Below are 23,425 nucleotides of genomic sequence, written 5' to 3' on the forward strand. Positions count from 1 at the left end.
ACTCACTCACTCACTCACTCACTCACTCACACACACACACACACACACACACACACACACACACACACACACACACACACACACACACACACACACACACACACACACACACACACTAAAGCTCTCCATTAACTTCTACATCTGTTCAGGCTGCACACAGAAGCTACAGATGACCATAAAGCCGTTAAGCCAGACGTTTTAAACACACTGATCTAACACATCGCTCTGTGTGCCACCCAAGTTTGGGGAGTAATGGATTACAGGTCATCCCTTACATGTAAGGGATTACAAAAAAAACAGTAACTGTAATCCCTACATTCAGAAAGGATGTTTGTGAAAAAAAATATTTGACACTTCTCTGTTTTCTCAATGACATTCAAATCAACATTGAAAAAAGGCGCAAGTTTAAGTTTGTTCCACCTGAGCAGTCCCCTCCTGTACTCCCTGTTCACTCATGACTGCACAGCCAGGCACGTCTCCAACACCATCATTAAGTTTGCCGTTGACACAACAGTGGTAGGCCTGATCACCAACAACAACGAGACAGCATTGTCATGACGTTGGCCTGTGGGTAAGGTTTATGACCCCCCCCATAAATACCTTTCTCCCTTCCCTCTCTCTTGACTCTACAGAGGGACTCTTGAATAGCCTTTGTTAAACAGAGATTCTGGGAACAGAAGGTGTGGGAAAATGAACCATATTTTGGTAATCCAACTAGTTGAACATATGCGTTGGTACTTAATGAATATGATGTCAGTTCGGTTGTTATCTGAGACATTCTCATCAATGATAGGATGACATAAACAGTACAGTGGAAAGTCTACACATTATAGTTATCAGATTCACATGGAATTGTTGTGCAATTCAAATGTTTTAATATAAAATTATTGGTGAAAAGATTAAATGTAGTTTTAGCTTCCAACTGAGAGATTTTGGTTTTCATAAGGTTAGGGCTCTGCTCAATCAGTGGCCCGCCCCTGTGAAGAGACATGGGTTATAAAAGTATGAAAACACACCCTTCTCCCTCCACTATATAAGCCCTTGACGAAAATGTAACCTTCTGTTCCGGGTACATTAGGATGACGATCCGATGTCAGAAGGGTTCAGATAATAACTACAGAACGAAGCCAACCTCAGCGTGAGCTTTGGTTGCGAATGGTATGAACTTTGAACTCTTATTCACTACAGAAGTGATACCTCCTAGCCGTTGAGTTAGCAACAGCAGCTGCAAACGTGGGCTAGAAAAGAACAGACAGAGTATCCCGTCTACCACACAACGACGTTACTACAACGTATTCAATTTATCACCAGAGACATTCTTTCAAGGACAAAGGACTCTGTTGGCCAACACGACCAGCATCTATGACCAACCTACCGAAGCGCAGCTCAGAGTAAATATTTATTGCATTTTCCTTTTCCAAATGGGCGTTAATTTAGAATGCATAAGATTCTGTATTTACGATAGAGTAGCTGCCTAATGCCCGATAGAGACATCGCTTCTCCCTTTGTTCTTCAGTCTTCCCGCTCCTTCCCTCAAACCCAGACCCCTTTCCTTTGGGTAACCAGCTGTCATATCTGTTCCGTTCGCTAGGGACGTTTTCCTTTATGACGTAATTTGTAATCAAGGTATGATTCATTCTGTATATATGTAATTCTATGTGATTAGTTAGGTATTTAGTAAATAAATAATTAAACCCAATTTTGTATTGCTGATTCAACTTGTTAGCCAGGGTTCGTGAAGATAACCAAGAATTTACAACTTTCAGATGAGACTGAAATAAGGTGACGATTAATATTGACTGCTATTGATGTAAAATATTACTAGGTCTTTAAGAGTTTATTCAGAAGATAACTGCTCTATAAATATTATTTCGTAGTGCCCCGACTTTCTAGTTAATTACATTTACATGATTAGCTCAATCAGGTAATATTAATTACAGAGAAAGGATTTTATAGAATAGCATGTCATATCACATATCACTTATAGCCAAAGACACAACAGATATAGGGAGGAGGTCAGAGACCTGGCTGTGTGGTGCAAGGACAACAACGTCTCCCTCAAACGTCATCAAGACTAAGGAGATGATTGTGGACTACAGGAAAAGGAGGACCGAGCATGCCCCCATTCTCATCAACGGGGTTGTAGTGGAGCAGGTTGAGAGCGTCCAGTTCCTTGGCGTCCACATCACCAACAAACTAACATGGTCCAAGCACACCAAGACAGTCGTGAAGAGGGCACAACAAAATCTATTCCCCTTCAGGAGACTGAAAAGATTTGGCATGGGTCCTCAGATCCTCAAAAAGTTCTACAGATGCACCATCGAGAGCATCCTGACGGGTTGCATCACTGCCTGGTATGGCAACTGCTCGGCCTCCGACCGCAAGGCACTACAGAGGGTATTGCGTACTGCCCAGTACATCACTGGGGCCAAGCTTCCTGCCATCCAGGACCTCTATACCAGGTGGTGTCAGAGGAAGGCCCTAAAAATTGTCAAAGACTCCAGCCACCCTAGTCATAGACTGTTCTCTCTGCCTCCGCACAGCAAGCGGTGCCGGAGCGCAGAGTCTAGGTCCAAGAGGCTTCTAAACAGCTTCAACCCCCAAGCCATAAGACTACTGAACATCTAATCAAATGGCTACCCAGACTACTTGCATTGCCCCCACCCCCCTCCTCTTTACGCTGCTGCTACTCTCTGTTATTATCTAAGCGTAAGTCACTTTAATAACCCTACCCACTTGTATATATTACCTCAATTACCTTGACTAACCGGTGCACTGGCACATTGACTTTGTACCGGTACCACCTGTATACAGCCTCACTATTGTTATTTTACTGCTGCTCTTGAATTACTTTCTTTCTTTTTTATTTAGGTATTTTTCTTAAATCTGCATAGTTGGTTAATGGCTTGTAAGTAAGCATTTCACAGTAAGGTCTACACCTGTTGTATTCGGTGCAAATAACATTTGATTTGATTACATGTAGAAAGTCACCTACCCAACAGTGCTACAGTTCCTTTAGGGGTTCCTGACAGTGCAGTGGCTCCTTTAGGGGTTCCTGACAGTGCAGTGGTTCCTTTAGGGGTTCCTGATAGTGCTGTGGTTCCTTTAGGGGTTCCTGTCAGTGCAGTGGCTCCTTTAGGGGTTCCTGACAGTGCTGTGGTTCCTTTAGGGTTTCCAGACAGTGCAGTGGTTCCTTTAGGGGTTCCTGATAGTGCTGTGGTTCCTTTAGAAGTTCCTGACAGTGTAGTGGTTCCTTTAGGGGTTCCTGATAGTGCTGTGGTTCCTTTAGGGGTTCCTGACAGTGCAGTGGCTCCTTTAGGGGTTCCTGACAGTGTTGTGGTTCCTTAGGGGTTCCTGACAGTGCTGTGGTTCCTTTAGGGGTTCCTGACAGTGCTGTGGTTCCTTAGGGGTTCCTGACAGTGCAGTGGTTCCTTTAGGGGTTCCTGACAGTGCCGTGGTTCCTTTAGGGGTTCCTGACAGTGCTGTGGTTCCTTTAGGGGTTCCTGATAGTGCTGTGGTTCCTTTAGGGGTTCCTGACAGTGCAGTGGCTCCTTTAGGGGTTCCTGACAGTGCTGTGGTTCCTTTAGGGGTTCCTGACAGTGATGTGGTTCCTTTAGGGGTTCCTGACAGTGCTGTGGTTCCTTTAGGGGATCCTGACAGTGATGTGGTTCCTTTAGGGGTTCCTGACAGTGCAGTGGCTCCTTTAGGGGTTCCTGACAGTGCTGTGGTTCCTTTAGGGGTTCCTGACAGTGCTGTGGTTCCTTTAGGGGTTCCTGACAGTGCTGTGGTTCCTTTAGGGGTTCCTGACAGTGCTGTGGTTCCTTTAGGGGATCCTGACAGTGATGTGGTTCCTTTAGGGGTTCCTGACAGTGCTGTGGTTCCTTTAGGGGTTCCTGATAGTGCTGTGGTTCCTTTAGGGGTTCCTGACAGTGCAGTGGCTCCTTTAGGGGTTCCTGACAGTGCTGTGGTTCCTTTAGGGGTTCCTGACAGTGATGTGGTTCCTTTAGGGGTTCCTGACAGTGCTGTGGTTCCTTTAGGGGTTCCTGACAGTGCTGTGGTTCCTTTAGGGGATCCTGACAGTGCAGTGGCTCCTTTAGGCATTCCTGACAGAGAATGACTGTGAGTTTTTGTCACAACCCGGCTCGTGGGAAGTGACAAAGAGCTCTTATAGGACCAGGGCACAAATAATAATATAATAATAAACAATACTTTTGCTCTATATTTAGCCATCTTACATATAAAAACATATCTGTTAATAAAAAATGGTAAATAACTCACCAACGGTTAATGAGAAGGGTGTGCTTGAAAGGATGCACATAACTCTGAAATGTTGGGTTGTATTGGAGAGAGTCTCAGTCTTAAATCATTTCCCACACACATTCTGTGCCTGTATTTAGTTTTCATGCTAGTGAGGGCTGAGAATCAAATAAAATAAAATTGTATTGGTCACATACACATGGTTAGCAGATGTTAACGCGAGTGTAGCGAAATGCTTGTGCTGCTTGTTCCGAGCGTGCAGTAATATCTAACAAGTAATCTAACAATTTCACAACAACTACCTTATACACACAAGTGTAAAGGAATGAATAAGAATATGTAACTATAAATATATGGATGATGGCTGAATGGCATAGGCAAGATGCAGTAGATGGTATAGAGTACAGTATATACATATGAGATGAGTAATGTGGGGTATGTAAACATTATATAAAGTGGCATTGTTTAAAGTGACTAGTGATACATTTATTACATCCAATTTTTTATTATTAAAGTGGCTAGAGATTTGAGTCAGTATGTTGGCAGCAGCCACTCAATGTTAGTGATGGCTGTTTAACAGTCTGATGGACTTGAGATAGAAGCTGTTTTTCAGTCTCTCGGTCCCAGCTTTGATGCACCTGTACTGACCTCACCTTCTGAATGATAGCAGGGTGAACAGGCAGTAGCTCAGGTGGTTATTGTCCTTGATGATCTTTTTGGCCTTCCTTTAACATCGGGTGCTGTAGGTGTCCTGGAGGGCAGGTAGTTTGCCCACGTGATGCGTTGTGCAGACCTCACTACCCTCTGGAGAGCCTTACGGTTGTGGGTGGAGCAGTTGCCGTACCAGGCAGTTATACAGCCCGGCAGGATGCTCTCAAGTCCAAAGAATCCACTCTCACATAGGTACGTGGTTGCAAAGGGAATCAGTGTCTTAACAGCGTGATTTGCCAAGGCAAGAAACTCTGAGCGCAGCCCTATCCAGAAATCTGCCAGTGAATAAATTACATTTTCACAGAACCGCTTGTTGCAATTTCGATGAGGCTCTCTAGTTCAGATATTGGTAAGTGGACTGAAGGCAGGGCATGAAAGGGATAACGAATCCAGTTGCTTGTGTCATCCGTTTCGGGCAAGTACCTGCGTAATTGCACACCCAACTCACTCAGGTGCTTCGTGATATCACATTTGACATTGTCAGTAAGCTTGAGTTCAATTGCACACAAAAAATCATACAATGATGGAAAGACCTATGTGTTGTCCTTGTTAATGCAGAGAGAGAAGAGCTCCAACTTCTTAAGCATAGCCTCAATTTCTCCTGCACATAGAATATAGTTGCGGAGAGTTCCTCTAATCCTAGATTCAGATCATTCAGGCGAGTGTAACGCTCGTCGTATGAAGTAGAAGGAGACCAAGGTGCAGTGTGGTAAGCGTTCATGATTTTTAATCAAACTGAACACTGAAACAAAATAACAAAGTAGAACAAAACGAAACAGTTCTGTCAGGTTCAGACACATAACAGAAAACAACTACCCACAAAATACAGGTGGGAAAAAGTCTGCCTAAGTATGATTCCCAATCAGAGACAACGATAGACAGCTGCCTCTGATTGGGAACCACACTCAGCCAAAAACAAAGAAATAGAAACATAGAATGCCCACCCTAATCACACCCTGGCCGAACCAAAACAGAGAATAAAAACCTCTCTATGGCCAGGGTGTGACAGCGAGAAAAAACATCACCTAGATAGGCCAATCATGTGAGAAACTCGTCATAATGCAAGCGGTCAGACAAGTGAAAATCATGGTCAGTAAAAGATAACTTCAGGCTCGTCTCTCAATAAAAAAAAATGTGTCAATACTTTGCCCCTTGATAACCAGTGCACTTCTTTATGTTGTAAAAGCGTTACATGGTCGCTGCCCGTATCATTGCATAGTGCAGAAAACACACGAGAGTTCAGGGGCCTTGCTTTAACAAAGTTAACCATTTTCACTGTAGTGTCCAAAACGTCTTTCAAGCTGTCAGGCATTCCCTTGGCAGCAAGAGCCTCTCGGTGGATGCTGCAGTGTACCCAAGTGGCGTCGGGAGCAACTGCTTGCACGGGTGTTACCACTCCACTATGTCTCCCTATCATGGTACCAACACATCTTGACCACCAAAGTCCATTTGATGTCACAAAGCTGTCCAGTACTTTAAAAATACCCTTTCATGTTGTCCTGGTTTCCAGTGGTTTGCAGAAGAGGATGTCTTCCTAAATTGACCCCCCATAAACGCAACGGACATATACCAGGAGATGTGCCAGGCCCTCCACATTTGTTGACTCATCCAGCTGTAACGCATAGAATTCACTGGCTTGTATGCAAAGCAATAACTGTTTCAAACATCTCCTGCCATGTCACTGATGCGTCGTGAAACAGTGTTGTTTGATGAAAGCATTGTCTGTATAGGTTTTTGAGCCTTTTCCCCCAGCATTGTCCCAACCATATCTGTGGCAGCAGGAAGAATTCTCCACAATAGTATGGGCCTGCCTGTCCTAGCCACTCGGTAGCTCACCATAGAAGACGCTTCCAGCCCCTTCTTATTAATGGTATCTGTTGCTTTTATACATGTCTTACTACTCGAAAGTCGTCTTAATTCTCGCTCAAAAAACTCCTATGGCATATTTTCCAAATTGGCATGTTTCGTTTCTAAATGTCTGCGCAAGAGTGAAGGTTTCATCGCGTTGTGAGATAGTACTTTTATATATATAACACACTGTGGATGAGGGAAGGCACTACTCCCAATATAAGTGAACCCCAAATGAATGTAGTTCTCATCATATTTGCGCCTTTTTGATGGTCCAACGTCCCTGTCTGTTGTTCGGTGCTTTCCCGTGTCTCTATGGAAGTGGGCCTTACTTTTCTTAACCATTTTCTTGTTTTCGAACAGCAGCTATGAGCAGCAGCTACGTTTGGCTACATACGGCCCGTTAGTGAAATTCCCGCGAGAGAGTAACGGTTAATGTGATTGGATGTTAATTATTTGACTAGGCTACCTGAATTTGACATTGTGTTGTTAATTCGCTGAACACTAGATGGTTTAATGTTATTTCTGGCTGTGAAACGAGGCTACTCAAGCGAGAGAAAAAACTCACCCAAATGTATAGCCCCGTTGGAAAATATAAATGGACTGTTTGAAAATGTAATAAATAAATAAAATTATATTTTATTTATTTATCAAAAAGATGCTCTAGGGGTTCCTGACAGTGCAGTGGTTCCTTTAGGGGTCCCTGACAGTGCAGTGGCTCCTTTAGGGGTCCCTGACAGTGCAGTGGTTCCTTTAGGGTTTCCAGACAGTGCAGTGGTTCCTTTAAGGGTTACAAACAGTACAGTGGTTCCTTTAAGGGTTACAAACAGTACAGTGGTTCCTTTAGGGGTCCCTGACAGTACAGTGGTTCCTTTAGGGGTCCCTGACAGTGCAGTGGTTCCTTTAGGGTTTCCAGACAGTGCAGTGGTTCCTTTAAGGGTTCCAGACAGTGCAGTGGTTCCTTTAAGGGTTCCAGACAGTACAGTGGTTCCTTTAGGGGTCCCTGACAGTACACTGGTTCCTTTAGGGGTCCCTGACAGTGCAGTGGTTCTTTTAGGGGTCCCAGACAGTGCAGTGGTTCCTTTAAGGGTTCCAGACAGTGCAGTGGTTCCTTTAGGGGTCCCTGACAGTGTAGTGGTTCATTTAAGGGTTCCAGACAGTAGAGTGTTGATAGTAAATCTAGACCGTTCATTGGGTGTGACTCAATTTTGACACATCGACTGACCTCTATTTATTTGTCCTGGAGGATGTTTACCTTATAATCCTCTGCTCCGACTGAATGTTGAAATGCTCGTGGTGACGGTATTGCAAACCATGCCCGCTGTTTGATCATGTGCGTAAGTGGTCCCCAAACCTCAGCTGAGTGAGCGAGCTACGTGCGTTATCAAACGGACATTTTTTTTTGCCTAGTGCCAAAAGCTTGCTGCATAGGGCCGCCGCACTGGGCTCGTCTCTGAAGCCAGGGGAGCAGAATGATTACGAGAATGTTGGGGGGGGGGCTGTCAGGCAGCAGCAACAAACACACACACAGCTGGGGGTGGGCTGGGGAGGATGGAGTGGGATGGAGTGGCAGGGGGCAGATGCTGTGCTGTATCTAGTGTCAGTATAGCATAAGCCCCCTGCCACTCCCTCCCACTTCAAAGCTGGAGGTTACGGTTGCATAACACGGCTAATGTCAACCCCATCGCATGAGATGAGACCCTCCCCGGGATCCTTGACGCTGGCTGCCATTTTCCCTCTGAGTTCCAGGCATCAGCTAAACAATCACCCATTACAGCTGATTTGAACCATCTTTCACGACCAAGCACTCTGTCACCGAGACCAGCCTGCTCAGTTGAATGGGTGTGAAATGAAAGTAAATAGCAGCGTCGGATAAGATTGAATGGGGTCAACGTGCCCTTATTCCTCTGATCTATTTTAACACTTCTCTGTATATGACATTTATTTGTCCTGAGCCTCCGTATCCCCTGTGCACACACAGACAAGTAAACACACACATGTATGCCAAACACACACACTCACACACATACCTGGTCCAGTGGATCCTCTGCATATAAAGGCATCAGTGGGAAATCAGGCTACTGGAACTCTACTGTGAGGGAGGAGAGAGAGTGAGGAAAGAAGACATGGAGTGAAAGAGAGAGAGAGGAGAGGGAGGGAGGAGAGGTGGCAGGGAGGGAGAGAGAGAGCAGAGAGAAGGAGGGAGGAGAGGTGGCAGGGAGGGAGAGAGCAGAGAGAGTGAGGAGAGCAGGCAGGGAGTGAAAGAGAGAGAGAGGAGAGGGAGGGAGGAGAGGTGGCAGGGAGGGAGAGAGAGAGCAGAGAGAAGGAGGGAGGAGAGGAGGCAGGGAGGGAGAGAGCAGAGAGAGAGTGAGGAGAGGAGGCAGGGAGGGAGAGAGAGGGAGGAGAGAAGGAAAGATAGAGAGGAGAGGAAGGAGAGGAGGCTGGGAGGGAGAGAGAGAGAGGAGAGAGGAGAGAGAAGGAGTAGAGGAGGTAGGGAGCCAGAGGGAGGTGAGGGAGAAGATGAGGCAGGGAGAGAGGGAGGGAGGAAAGAGAAGGAGAGAGAGAGAGAGAGAGTGAGTGAGAGAGAGACAGAGAGAGAGAGACAGAAAGGCAGACAGACAGACAGACAGGAAGACAGACAGAGACACATTCATTCCCCAGACTCCCCACTCCTCTGCCAATACAGGGACACATTCAGTCCCCAGAGTCTCCCCAATCCCCCACTGCCCATCTCCCCAATCGCCATGGACAGTGGACATAAGTTTGTTCCGAGTTTGTTCTGTGAAAATATGCAGAAATAGAACTTTATGCATTGCATTGACCAAATATAATTTTAGATTCAATTATCTGTTAAAGTGAATGACAAATGTTTCTGTAGAATCATTCAAACTTTCTTCACTTTCTATATCAATACGAATATTAATCCCAAATAAGAATAAAAATGCGAATAAGAATTTATTGTCACGGCCGTCAACAGAAGTGGACCAAAGCGCAGCGTGGTGAGCGTAAATATTCCTTCTTTTAGGTGATGACGCCGAAAAAAACAATAAACAATACAAAACAACCGTGACGCTTAAGGGCTATGTGCCACAAACAAAGTTAACTTCCCACCCTGAAAGGAGGGAAAATGGCTACCTAAGTATGGTTCCCAATCAGAGACAACGATAGACAGCTGTCCCTGATTGAGAACCATACCCGGCCAAAACATAGAAATACAAAATCATAGAAAACAAAAACATAGAATGCCCACCCCAAATCACACCCTGACCAAACCAAATAGAGACATAAAAAGGCTCTCTAAGGTCAGGGCGTGACATTTCTCATCTCAAGAAAATGACAACAGCATACAAATGATCTGCTTTATGTTTGTGTGAGGACAAAAACTCACAACACAAAAACATAAAACATGAGAACCGAGTAAAACTAAGAAGACGGTGTGATTTGTGGGTGTTGAAAAGATTAGTTATTACACCTCAATCTGGCCCATTCTCCTGGATGAATGAATTTCAGGGGCTGAAGCAACCATTTTGTGCCTGTATGATTAACGGCAATGAGAAGAGCCAGGTCATTAATGAGATTCAGTGCTGCTGTAATAAAGGCCTAGACAGATATGTTTTTCTGTTTCCTGTGGAAAATGAGTTGGCTAAACGCAACGAGCCTGGAGATTGGAAACGTGAGGAGCTGAATCATCAACAGTCACAAGTGGAGGCTCCAGATAAATCAGTGTGTTGTGTGTGTGTGTGTGTTAACTAAAAGCTGGCATAATGTACCAGTGCCGCGACACTCACCCCACCGTCACCCTCACAGCTTTCATTTATTCCAATGAATGTGTTTTCCCACTTTTCAAAAGAGACTCGCAAAAGAAAGGATGCATTGCTAAGATGATTCTGTGAAATGATAATAGTCTGTTCTGAAGTTGCAACAAGGGATGAAAGTAGGGGAGGAGCGTAGACAGAGAGAGTTAGAGAACGAGAGAGAGAGAAAGAAAGAGACAGAGAGAGAGAGAGAGAAAGAAAGAGAGAGTGGGAGGGAGAAAAAAATAAACTAATCTATCTTCTCCACATTTGTTCTTTACACTCACTAAATTAATGTTGGGATTTGATATTATGGCCGTGTCTCATTGATGATATGATTTCAGATTGTTCTTATCAAATAAGAGTGAAAATATTATGCTTTCCAGCTGGTTTCTCTGTAACTGCTTGAAACAACTGCTAGCACTCTGACCAGCTCCCATTGGATCAACAACTATCACATCCATCGAACTTTTTCATTTCCAGTTGGAATTTAACCTGTGTGGCCTTGGATATGTGCTTTCTGTCAAATAAGGATTTCTGGCAGTTCTAGGAATGCAAATGTTGTATGGCATTGTAAAATAACCAGCGCATTTGAAATAGGAGAGTTGAAACCTATGAACAGACTTAAAATGAGCAAAGAATGTACATAGCTACAGTACAATCTGACTATATCCATCATTGACAAGAGCTATGCACAAATTAGACTGGTAGAGACTATTATGGACCAAGACTAAAATACATTTTGGTACTGTTGTCTGCTGTTACTTGTTGCTTAAAAGGGAAGTTAAGGATTTTACAAAAATATTATACAACTTTATGTTAGATGGTTTTTCACCCTGAAAGTAGTCTATGGACCAGGTAAACTGGTTCGCTTTTCTCTAAACAGCCACTACAAACTTCAGCTAACTTTAGCCACTGCTAGCTAAAAATCAATGTGAGTGATATGTGCATGTTTTTACATCAACTTGTAGAATCCTGAACTTCCCCTCTTATAATGATTTTGTTATGATCTTATTAACTTTTTCTTTGTCCAGAGCTACTTTCTCCATCCTTAAGCAATGGAGAATGATGAAAGGAAGAATTACAGAATTAATTTCCTCCTTCTTCCAAGAAAATGACAACCCGGGTTTGTGAGGTGGTGAGAGGTGAGCCAAAGACAGAGGGGTCAAACAATCAACCTTGATAATTACTGAGAGGAAGTCAAACAGCAACAGGGACCGAGCGATGGTCCGGGACAACAGTGAGTGAAGGATGCAAGGTAATGGCATAAGACGCATTAGGAGGAGCCAAGCCTGTCACAGCATAGGCAGGTCGAACAGGAAATAGAGCGGAAAAGAGGACGAGGGGAGTGGAGAGGAGAATCACTCAAATCAAGGTGGGACTTTGTCAGCGCTTTGACATGGGCTTACGTAAAATGTGTCATGGCGTGGGCTGGGCCAGTTAAGGAGGAGTTGCCTAAACTTTTATTTGCCCTGCCTTGACCATATTTCTGTAACATTATGTAAAAGTTATCGAAAAAGTTTTGTAAAACTTTACTGAAGAAATATGCTGATGCTGTTATAATGCATTAGATTTTATAAGTCATACGTATCTATGAACTGCTTATAATGCACAAAGAAAATAGTATATAAACTGATTTATAATACATTCTAAGGGACTCATACAGTACATTCTTAAAACAAGTAACAATACATTATAAGTGTACACCCTAAGTAAAGTGTAACTAGTTTTTAATATAGGATTGTGATACAAACTACAGTATGTAAAATCCTCAATGCAATTGTTTTTAAAATGGTTGTTGTTGTTCAGAGTTTATAAGTTAGCTTGTTGTTTAGCTAAGCTGTTAAAAAGGACCATTATTACACTACTTCTGGACAAACTGGAATGTCTATTTAAGACACCAAACATGCAGAGAATAGACTTTTATACTCAGCTGACAACTTTGTTTGAAGATCCTACTGCTATTTGTCTGGGGGCGGTATCAACGTGTGTGCAGGTGAGTGGAAGGTGTTGGACGGCAGATGCTGTAGTCATAGGAGGGATGGACCCTCTTTCTGATGCAGCAGCACCTACGGTTGTGACCCTCTGCTGATCTCAAGGTGTGAAGGAGATGTCTATGAGATGTAACTGGCTCTATTTGAGGCAATGTGGGTCTCCGTTTTGTTTCACCAAGCAGTTAAGAAATAATGTGATGAACTGAGATTTTGACTTTCAACTTGGGTGACCAGTACCACCGAATCACGATGCAAATAAATAAAAATGACATCAACAATTTTTTTTTGTCAATTTCCAATTAATAAACTTTATTAAGAAAATTAGACGAATCAGTGGTAGAATGATTTAAAAAATCCAACTCATAAAGAAATAGGACAGTCTTAAAATCCATCTGAAGTGATTCAATCAAAAAACGTTTCTATGAACCTCAGTGAAATGCTTTTAAAATCCTTCAAAAATATAAGTAGCATCTCATGATGTTTTAAACAACGTCTCATTGTTTGACCTCTTCAGCATAAAGACTATTCAGTAAATCACTTATTTGTGATCCAGATATCACCACCAGAAATCATGCAGCGCCCTGTGTCACGATCGCAGATTTTATAGAAACAACAAATGTCGGTACATATAAGTGTCTTATATCGGCTGAAAGCTTAAATTCTTGTTAATATAACTGCACTGTCCAATTTACAGTAGCTATTACTGCGATTTATCATCCAAAGGGTCCCAGAGATAACATGAAGTGTTGTTTTGTTAGATAAAATCCTTTTTCATATCCTAAAAAGGTCCATATAGCAAGCACGATCAATTTTGTTTTTCCACTCATTCAATTTGCAAAGAAAGGAATCTGTGAAACTCTAACCCTAAACATTGTTTCAACCAGTCAAATCACGTTCGTATGTATTTGTCAGAGATCCTAGAACGTAACCAGACTTCACTATATCCTTAGGGGTCCTTATCCTATAGGACACCATATTTGGTCAGAGAGCGACACCTTCATGGCACGCTGATGACGCGGGCGGTCTTCACTTGAACGACTCTAAATTTGCCAAATAAGCACCAATCGGGGTCAAAAAAAGCCAGCTAGATAGCCAATGAGCTGGGCTTTATGGGAGTACCCAGAAACCATGTATCTGTCGTAAAATGTAGCTATTAACCTTGTGCGACAGCATGCCTTTTCCTTTTGGACAAAAATTATAAGAATATTCAGAGTTATGAAGTTATGAAAACTGGTTGTTGTGCAAATGTTGAACTTATAATATGGCTACTAATACTGGAAAAGCTAAATCAAAGTCCAAGTATACAGATTTGACGATATTCTTGCAGAATTATTTTATATGAATGCAAATGTCTCCTTCACGATTTGCCCAAATGTACCTGGGTGACTTCACACTAAATGTCATGTAGTTCGCTCATACTTCAAGTTATCCGTCGGAAACTTTGCACATACACTGCTGCCATCTTGTGGACACCATCGGAATTACAACCAGTGGGACCTTTCTCTTGCATTTCAAAGATGGTGGTAGAATTGTTTTTTGTTTTTTTCTTTGTATTTTCTTCTACCAGATCTATTGTGTTATATTCTCCTACATTCAATTCACATTTAGACAAACTTCAAAGTGTTTCCTTTCAAATGGTACCAAGAATATGCATATACTTGCTTCAGGGCCTGAGCTACAGGCAGTTAGATTTGGTATGTCATTTTAGGCGAAAATTGAAAAAAAGGGGGCTATCCCTAAGAAGATGTGCCTTCTGACGTCATGAATCTGACGTCATGAAGATGCTGTTTTCTGGTTATAAATTTGTTTTCTAGTTGAGGAGTCAGCAAATAAGCAGATTACAAGCAGTTAAAGACACCTTTTTTCTTGATGTCATCAAGAAGTCATATTTTGGTTGTTATATAGTAAAATAACCAGATTACAGCCAGTTGTAGACATTTTTCTGGATCCTAAAAAGGCTCTCTTTTCAACCAACCCAAACAAAGACTAAATATATTTGAATGACATACAGTGCCTTCAGAAAGTATTCATACCCCTTGACTTATTCCACATTTTGTTGTGTTACAACCTGAATTCAAAATTGATGAACTTATTGTTTTCCTCAGCAATCTACATAATGAAAAGATGAAAACATGTTTTTAGATTTAAATGTTTTTTTATTAAAAATGAAATACAGAAATATATAATTTACATGAGTATTCACACCCCTGTGGCAATACTTTGTAGAAGCACATTTGGCAGCAATTACAGCTTTGAGTTGTCTTGGGTATGTCTGTATCAGCTTTGCACATCTGTATTTGGGGATTTTCTCCAATTTTCTCCCATCCTTGCAGATTTTCTCAAGCTCTGTTAAGGTAGAGTGGCGGTGAAAAGGAATCTTCAAATCTTTCCACAGATTTTCAATGGGATTCAAGTCTGGGCTTTGGCTGGGCCATTCAAGGACTTTCACATTCTTGTTCTGAAGCCATTCCAGTGTTGCTTTGGCTGTATGCTTGGGGTCATTGTCCTGTTGGAATGTAAATCTTCGCTCCAGTCTGAGGTCGTTTGCTTTCTGAAGCAGGTTCTCATCAAGGGTTTGCCTGTATTTGGCTCAATTCATTGTTTTCTCTATCCTTACCAGTCTCCCAGTCCCTGCCAGCTGAAAAGCATGCCCATAGCATGATACTGCCACCACCATGCTTCACGGTAGGGATGGTGTTAGACGGGTGATGAGCTGTGCCTGGTTTTCTCCAGACAGTGCTTTGCATTCAGGCCAAAGAGATCTCAGAGTATTTCACATGTTATTTTGCAAATTCCAGGTGTGCTGTCGTGTCTTTTTCTCAGAAGTGGCTTCCGTCTGGCCACTCTCCCATTATTCCCAGATTGTTGAAGTATTGTAGAGTCTGTTGTTTTTCTGGCAGGTTCTCCCATCTCAGACAAGGAACTCTGTAGTCCTGTCAGAGTGGTCATTGGGTTCTTGGTTACCTCCCCTCCCTTGACTGGTTGGTCAGTTTGGTCTGACGGACAGCTCTAGGCAGAGTCTGGGTAGTTCCATATTTTTTCAATTTCCCAATGATGCAGACCACTGTGCTCTTGAAAACGTTCAACACTCTAGAAATGGTTTTATACCCTTCCCCAGACATATGCCTCATCACAATTATATCTCAAAGATCTATGCACATTTCATTGGACTTCATGGTAGAGTTTCCGCTCTGACATGCATTTTCAACTGTGGGACTGCATTTCTTTCTAAATAATGTCCAAACAATTCTGTTGGCCACAGGTGGACTCCAATCAAGTTGTAGCGACATCTCAAGGATGACCAAAGAAAATTGGATGCACCTGAGCTCAATTTGGAGTGTCATAGCAAAGGGGTATCAATACTTATGTAAATGAGATATTCCTGTATTTCACTTTCAATACATTTGCAAAAATGTATAAAAACATGTTTTCACGTTGTTGTTATTATGGGGTATTGTGTGTAGATAGGTGATACATGTTTTTTTTTTATTTTTTTTTAATCTATACCGAATTCAGGCTGTAACGTAACAAAATGTGGAATAAGTCATGGGGTATGAATACATTTTAAAGGCACTGTAATTGTAACCACTTTTGCCTGCTGGGCTACGAGCCAAACTAACCAATTTCAAATCTCCCTCTGACAACATTTAAGAGCATGACATCCATAGGAATATATTATTTAGGTACCAAAACTTCAGGTGAGTTAGCATAAATTAGGATCTTCAATTCCATGTAATGCACTGGTATCCAGCGCCCTAAAGCATACAATAATGTTATAAAGTGCAGCAGTGAACAAGATTAGACTGTCTACTATGCACAAAGTGAGCCCACATGATCTGAGTAAAACCCTATTATGAAAACATAAAACAGATGAATAGCAAACATAAAGTAAAACAATTATACACAAGAAAAAAGCATTAAAAAGACAATGACAAAACTTAGCACATTGTATGATTGGTTTTGAGGTTTGAGAGATAAATACAGTAAGAAACTAAAGCAAATCAAAAGTGTTTGGCTTGAGCCAATTTAGTTTTTAGAACACTTTCACTAATAAAATTGGTTCTTCCCTAGTAAGTACATTGCTTAAATACAGTATCCATATTACAAATATATTTACATTTATTTAATGGATGATTATTGGGAGTAACACTTCAATACGTCCCTTTCTTCTTTGTGAAAAAGAGACAAACTTCACTCACTAAACTTAAAATCAGGTTTTGTTAAGTCATGTGGCTTATCATGATGCACAGTTTCTTAAAATACATAATCCCTCTATTTCGCATAAAAATATTTGTCTCTCACAGTGTAACGTGTCATCTTATCGTTCAAACAATCTGCACATGGCGAAGAGCAATAACTTCAACCTTAAATACGGCAAACGGTGAAGGGATGCTGAAAATATAGCAGGGATATAGTTCACGGGTGCAAAACTTCGGTCTTCGAGGCCTATTCTTGTTTTTGGAAAATCAGTGGCATTAATCGATCATTTAAAAGTGCCAGGCAAAAACACATCACCCCAGGACAGGGATCCCATGAGGACTGTAAGTTGAGCACCCCTGATTTAGATCTTGGTTTAGTCCATTGAAAATAGTGCCACAGTATTAGGGTCCTTCCATGCGATAGACAAGAGGTGTGGCTTGGTTCTTTTAAGCATTGAGTCCTCCAGACCTCTAGATGGAGCTGCGCCGCTTGCTGTGTCCTAGTCTGTACGGGGTGAGGCTGTGCAGACCCGTGGACACAGAACTGATGACGGAATGGGGGTGGTGCATGCTGTAGACGCAGCCGTTGGAGTGAAGGGGGTGGAGGGCGTCGGAGGAAAAGGCCTCCCCCTGCTCCATGTAGGTGTCAGAGGTGGACAGGTCCCTGGGGATGATCATGGGGATGGAGTACTGCAGCTTCTCCCTGCTCTTGTACCACAGGCAGGAGCACATGGACTGGAAGTGGAGCATCTCCGCGTACACGTTACGCAGCCCCCGCCCCGCTGCCCCCACACCACTGTTTCCGCCCCCTCCTGGTCCTCCCGTTCCTCCAGCTCCCCCACTGCACCCTGAGGCGGCCGAGGAGGAGGAAGGCGGGTCGGGGGCGCAGCCCGGGTGGTTGTGCCCTCCTGCCTGGCCATTCCGGGAGAGGAGGGCACGCTGCTCGGCATCCCGCTTCTCGTCCTCCGCGTTCATGGTCATGAAGCGCAGCACAACCAGGTTGAGGAAGGCGCCAATCACGGTCAGGCCGGTGAGGATGTACATGAAGCAGAAGGCCACGTACTTGGGGTTTGTCTGCAGCGCCTGGTCCTTCTGCAGCGCCACGTAGTCTCCAAAGCCGATGGTGGTGAGCGTGATGAAGCAATAGTAGTAAGCGTGGAAAAAGCTCCAACCCTCAAAGTGGGAGAAGGAGAGCGCACCCACGCACAGCGTGCTCATGCAGGAGATGAAGCCGATTGCCACCATGTTGACCATGGAGACCTCGGTGCGCCGCATGCCAAGGCAGTTCTTCAGGCGGTGCAGCAGATAGCGCACCAAGGTGTTGATGCGCTCGCCCAGGCTCTGGAACATGACCAGGGTGAGAGGGATGCCCAGCAGGGCGTAGAGCATACAGAACACCTTCCCCCCGTCTGTGCTGGGGGCAGCATGGCCGTAACCTAGGACAGAGAAGAGACAGGGGTAGAGAGTCAGTGGGATGGAACAGACTAAATGTAGGCAGTTTCTTCAGTTAGTTAGTCAATTTAGTTATTTGAGTTACTTAGTTGAGTCAGTTGAGTTAGTCAGTTGAGTTAGTTGTGAGTCAGTTGAGTTAGTCAGTTGAGTTAGTTGTTACTTAGTTGAGTCAGTTGAGTTAGTCAGTTGAGTTAGTTGTGAGTCAGTTGAGTTAGTCAGTTGAGTTAGTTGTTACTTAGTTGAGTCAGTTGAGTTAGTCAGTTGAGTTAGTTGTGAGTCAGTTGAGTTAGTCAGTTGAGTTAGTTGTTACTTAGTTGAGTCAGTTGAGTTAGTCAGTTGAGTTAGTTGTGAGTCAGTTGAGTTAGTCAGTTGAGTTAGTTGTTACTTAGTTGAGTCAGTTGAGTTAGTAACTCAACTAACTCAACTCAACTGACTAAGTTGAGCTATTTGAGTTACTTAGTTGAATCAGTTGAGTTAGTCAGTTGAGTTAGTCAGTTGAGTTAGTTAGTCAATTGAGATAGTAAACCCAGTCAGAGGGGTGAAGGTCGAGAGTGCCAATTCAATACAATTGTATATTCTTAAAACAGCCCATCTGATTAATGTTGAGAGGCTCTGTGGGAGAATGCAAGGGAGTTATGAATGCACAGCAGTAGTGGTGGTGAGATTGGCTCAGTATTGATGTCTTGTGGGAGAGAGAGGCCTTGAATTATTCATAACGAGTCAGTCTCTCTGGGGTTTGGCGAGTATAGACCACTAAGGACAGTTGCTTCTAATTAGCACTTTACATTTTTATGATATTTAAATAAGATCGAGAGCCATGGGGTTTGGAGGAGATGCACTTGCTCTCAATATGAATGCTCATTCTTTTTGAATACAGATCAGTTAGGGGCATTGTTTTTGATCATGTTACTGGTAGGTGTACAAGGTTTGTATTATCATTAATTATACCATTACCAGGCCAACTGAACAGGCTGTGACAGGATTGGTCCAAGACAAATAAATACCAGAGGGAGAGTCCCAAATTAAGCAGAGAGCCCAACTCTAGAAGTCAATGTCATAATGAAATAATGACATATGATTCGACGATTGGCACAGTTCTCTTAAAAGGGTTGCTAGGAGATGATAAACCGATTTTAGTGATCTTGCACTTATTGAGAGAGACACTTAAAACCACTTGAGATGATGGAATAAGGTTTTTATTTAACACTTCACAGCAGTTCCTAAGAAATTACTCATCCCGTGGACACTTGCTGAGCTGGCCAAGCTTATAAACCCACCGAACGAGTGATCTGCCATGCACCCTGGCACATTTCAGGTGAAATGTTGTTCTGGTTAAAAAATCAACCTTTAACTGACTATCAAAAGTGCAGCCAACCTCCATCCCACACACATCCTGTCCCCCACACGTGTAATATAACATAGTTGTCAAGGGAGATGTGTTTCCACGGCAGCGGACCCGTTGCATGCGAGAGTCTTGCATCCCGGTCTTAGATAACAATGACGCTGCAAATGGAAAACACTGTCCAATTGTTTGAAAGTAATTACTTTGCCGTTTGATTTAAATTCAAGGGATATGGTTTTATTGTCACACCAACCTGTGTGGTTAACTAATCTGTCTCTCTGAAGGCAAATCAGTTTAAAGCCTTACCCGCCACGCTGCCAAAAAAAGACAAGCATTAGGAATGATACATTGCCTCTTGGAAAGGGAAAGCTGTCCTGGGCTCTGGCTCTGCATCTCTGAAATGAGAAGCCATAACTTTAACCTCCTGACGACACTTAGCTATTTTTAGTTTAATCTACTGTGCGTTAAAGCATTTCTCTCTCTATCCTGAGATCTTGTGTTATTTTCCAATGAGTTTTCCATCTCTATCTTTCTTCACCTTGTCCTATAGGGGAGATGGAGAGGCTTTAATGGAGCAGAATATTCTGTTTTCTCTTTTCAAAACGTGTTGAATTGATATTCTACACTGTAGGTACCTGCCACTTACCACAGGTGCGATGAATTTAATTAGTAAAGAATAATTTGCCTCCAACAAACTTAATTTGGTTTGAAGTGAATAATCTCAATTTCAGTTAAGATTATAATTTTTTTGGGGCACTGTGCTTTTTGTAAATCAAACAAATACACGTGAACACCAAAAGTTTTTTCAATTTCAACTAATTTAGGAAGAAATAGTGAATCGTGCAAATATGCCAATATATTTGACTGCATCTGTAGGAACTAAACTGTTTAACAAAAATTAATAATGGGATTGATCGACACAGGAATTTATCACGTAAATGGCAATATTTTCATGCCTGAATTTTTCTGTTTCATTCACTAAATGTACTGAATGTAACGGCTCAATCAGCCAGGGCCGTTGTGTCAACCATGCCATCCGGCAGCCAGTCCTAATCTCTCATTGTCTTCTAATCCTCACGCTTTGTCACACCGCGCACCACATGTCACAGGTCGCTCCCTGCAGCTCCACCTATCTCACACCGTTTCCCTCACTCCATTGATATGCTCCCTGTTGTCAACCGTGAGAAGGACTGTAAAACCAAGGGATGAAGGTGGGATTACTTCACCAACTGATCAACAGGTTCTGTTGTCAATAACCTTGGGTGCGACCTCGATTGGTCTTTTCAAGAACATTGTACTGCTGTCGTGGTTATGTAAATTATTCTTTACTTCTCCTTTGCGACATAAGATGTATTAGCTCATTGCTGTATTCATAATTCAGCATAGCCCCTAGTCAAAGCTGCTGTTGTTACCTTACGTCTGGACGACAAACTCCCTCCTGGCCAGGCGATCCACATGCATCATTAGACCTCTAAGCAGCAGCTCATGCAGAATACCTTATGTCTAGTCTGCTGATGTTGGTGTCCAGCCTAGCCGAGGGTTTCAAGGTTTCCCCCCCATGTCAATGTTAATTTCCACAGTTCCTCAACCGAGGTCGAATGGAAATGTCTGTGTAGCGCCAACATAACTACTTACGGAAATATTTATATTGTATATTCTCTGTGTCCTGGGTACTACTCTTCAGAGTTCTTCACCCAGGATGGTATACTGTAGGCTACGGATGACTGTAGAACTGCTCTGTAAATGACCGTGTAGAGCTTGGTACACAGTGTAAGTACTCTGTTGGACTGTAATGCACAGTGCACACAGTCCTTCAACCAGGGTGTACAGTGCATTCGGAAAGTATTCAGACCCCATTCCTTTTCCCACAGTTTGTTACGTTACAGCCTTATTCTAAAATGGAGTAAATACAAAAAATCCTCTTCAATCTACACACAATACCCCATAATGACTAAGCGAACACAGGTTTTTAGAAATGTTTGCAAATTTATTTAAAATAGGGGTATTGTGTGTAGATTGATGAGACAATAAAAACATTTTAATCGATTTTAGAATAAGGCTGTAACGTAAAAAGAAAATGTGGGAAAAGTCAAGGGGTCTAAATACTTTCTGAATGCACTGTACACTGTAGATGATAGAATAAGTATAAATACTGAGTACTCCCAGGCCTCGGGGGCATCTTGTGCTGCTGAACCAAGTCTCTCAGGTGACAGTTGAGGAGGCGCTGGTTGAATCCCGGGACTGTCAGGAGCTGTCACGACCAAGGAACAACTCCACAGGACATAGGGAGGTTTGGAGTGACAGTCGGGCGGCTCGTCACTATCGGGCGGTGAAGCTGGAGGCGACAGGGCTGGGAGCCCCCGCAGTGGGAGTGTGGGGAGGCCCCTGTTACACAACAACACGCCCCCTTTACCCTGTGCCCGTGTACCCTCGCCCCGACATGATGACTCAGGATGTGTCAGTGGCTCTGGCTGACTCTGGCTGGCACGCAGCGGTTGCTCCTCCAGGGCCCACTCACATTGTCCAAACTGATTACAGTCACTGGAAGAGGAGAAGTGCGCCATCACCCTATACGGCAGGTAAAGAGTCCACTAACTGTCGACTAAGAGATTAGATTGCCTGACCGACTGACTGACCATCCAACCGACCTATGACCAGCTATTGGATGCTGTCACTGAACCTTTGACCAGCTATTGGATGCTGAAAAAGGTCCTCTGATTTGATTCAGACGTTCTTTATGCCTTTCCTACGCATGCCTTTCCTTCTCAGTAGTTGAAATTCAGACTTACCTGAACGGGCTTTGCAGGTGTGGTTCCCTTGTGCATGCTAAATAAATGACATTCATCCGCTAAAAAACCATCCCACTTGCTGGCCAACAGATCTTTTCGTGTAGTTTCATTCAATTGGGTTTTCAGTACATTTATCTAAAGCCATCCCTTTAAATTTGGTGTACCTTTAATTGGAATATTCTTGACAGACTCACTGGAATATATGGAGAGAGGTTCAGAATATTAGGGATCAATGAAAGAAAGACATGTAAATACAAACACATTCGTCTTCTTTTCAGCACCAATTGGTGTATTTAAAAAATACTCTGATCTTGTATATTATTTAGTGTTAGGAAAGTATTTATGAATAATACATTTTAAAAAAGATTTGGAGAGCCTTTAAGCACAAAATACATTGGTCAATCAAAAATAGTGGTTTGATTCATCCTGAATGTTGCCATATTCAATTGTTCAACCATGAAATATTGGAAAGTAGAAAAAAGTGTACAATAGAGGTTGAATAATAGTCCTATAAATCTACCTTAAACCTCACTGATCATGGAAGTGTATGACAACGGTCCAGTCGTGGTGAACCATGCTCCAGGCTCCACGTTTAACCTGCTACATTCTCTGAGTTCCAGAATGATTCAAGTTATTGCACAATGTTAGACTAACATGATCCACTAATGCTAGCGACCCTTAGCAACAACTACAAGGACGTGACAGAGGAAAGAAAGGTAAACCAAGGTTGCAAAACGTACGCTAAAAATGTAAGGAAACTAACACTAAAGTGACAGTTATAAACGTATTACTGACAATGGCTCCCAATAGGGGCTAATATTTAACATGATACAAATTGTAAAATAAAACAGAGAAAAGACGGCATATAATTATAACATTCTAAAGCGCATACATCAACTTGGCAGGTTCAGCCCTACAGGAGCCTATAGCTTGGGTCTCCAAATTTCATCCACGGAAATTATGAGGGCATGCAATAAGAACAACGGCACAGGTATTTATAGCCTACACAGTGGAAAGTCATGTTGGTATGATTTTCAGT

The 23,425-nt window shown here is 42.8% G+C and overlaps 1 protein-coding gene across 1 annotated transcript in view; it reads right to left on the reverse strand.

Moving 5' to 3' along the window:
• Positions 1-17,274: 17,274 nt before the first annotated feature.
• LOC120023886 (potassium channel subfamily K member 3-like) overlaps positions 17,275-23,425 on the reverse strand; it is a 50,195-nt gene continuing 44,044 nt past the window's right edge. The window contains exons 2-3 of the mRNA XM_038967987.1: positions 17,708-18,239; positions 17,275-17,644 (exon numbers count right to left, since the gene is read on the reverse strand). Of these exons, the coding sequence (XP_038823915.1) occupies positions 17,275-17,644; positions 17,708-18,239 (902 nt within the window). The remainder of the gene's footprint in view (positions 17,645-17,707; positions 18,240-23,425) is intronic.

The sequence above is a fragment of the Salvelinus namaycush genome, chromosome 29, assembly GCF_016432855.1.
Source record: "Salvelinus namaycush isolate Seneca chromosome 29, SaNama_1.0, whole genome shotgun sequence".
Classification (NCBI taxonomy): domain Eukaryota; kingdom Metazoa; phylum Chordata; class Actinopteri; order Salmoniformes; family Salmonidae; genus Salvelinus; species Salvelinus namaycush.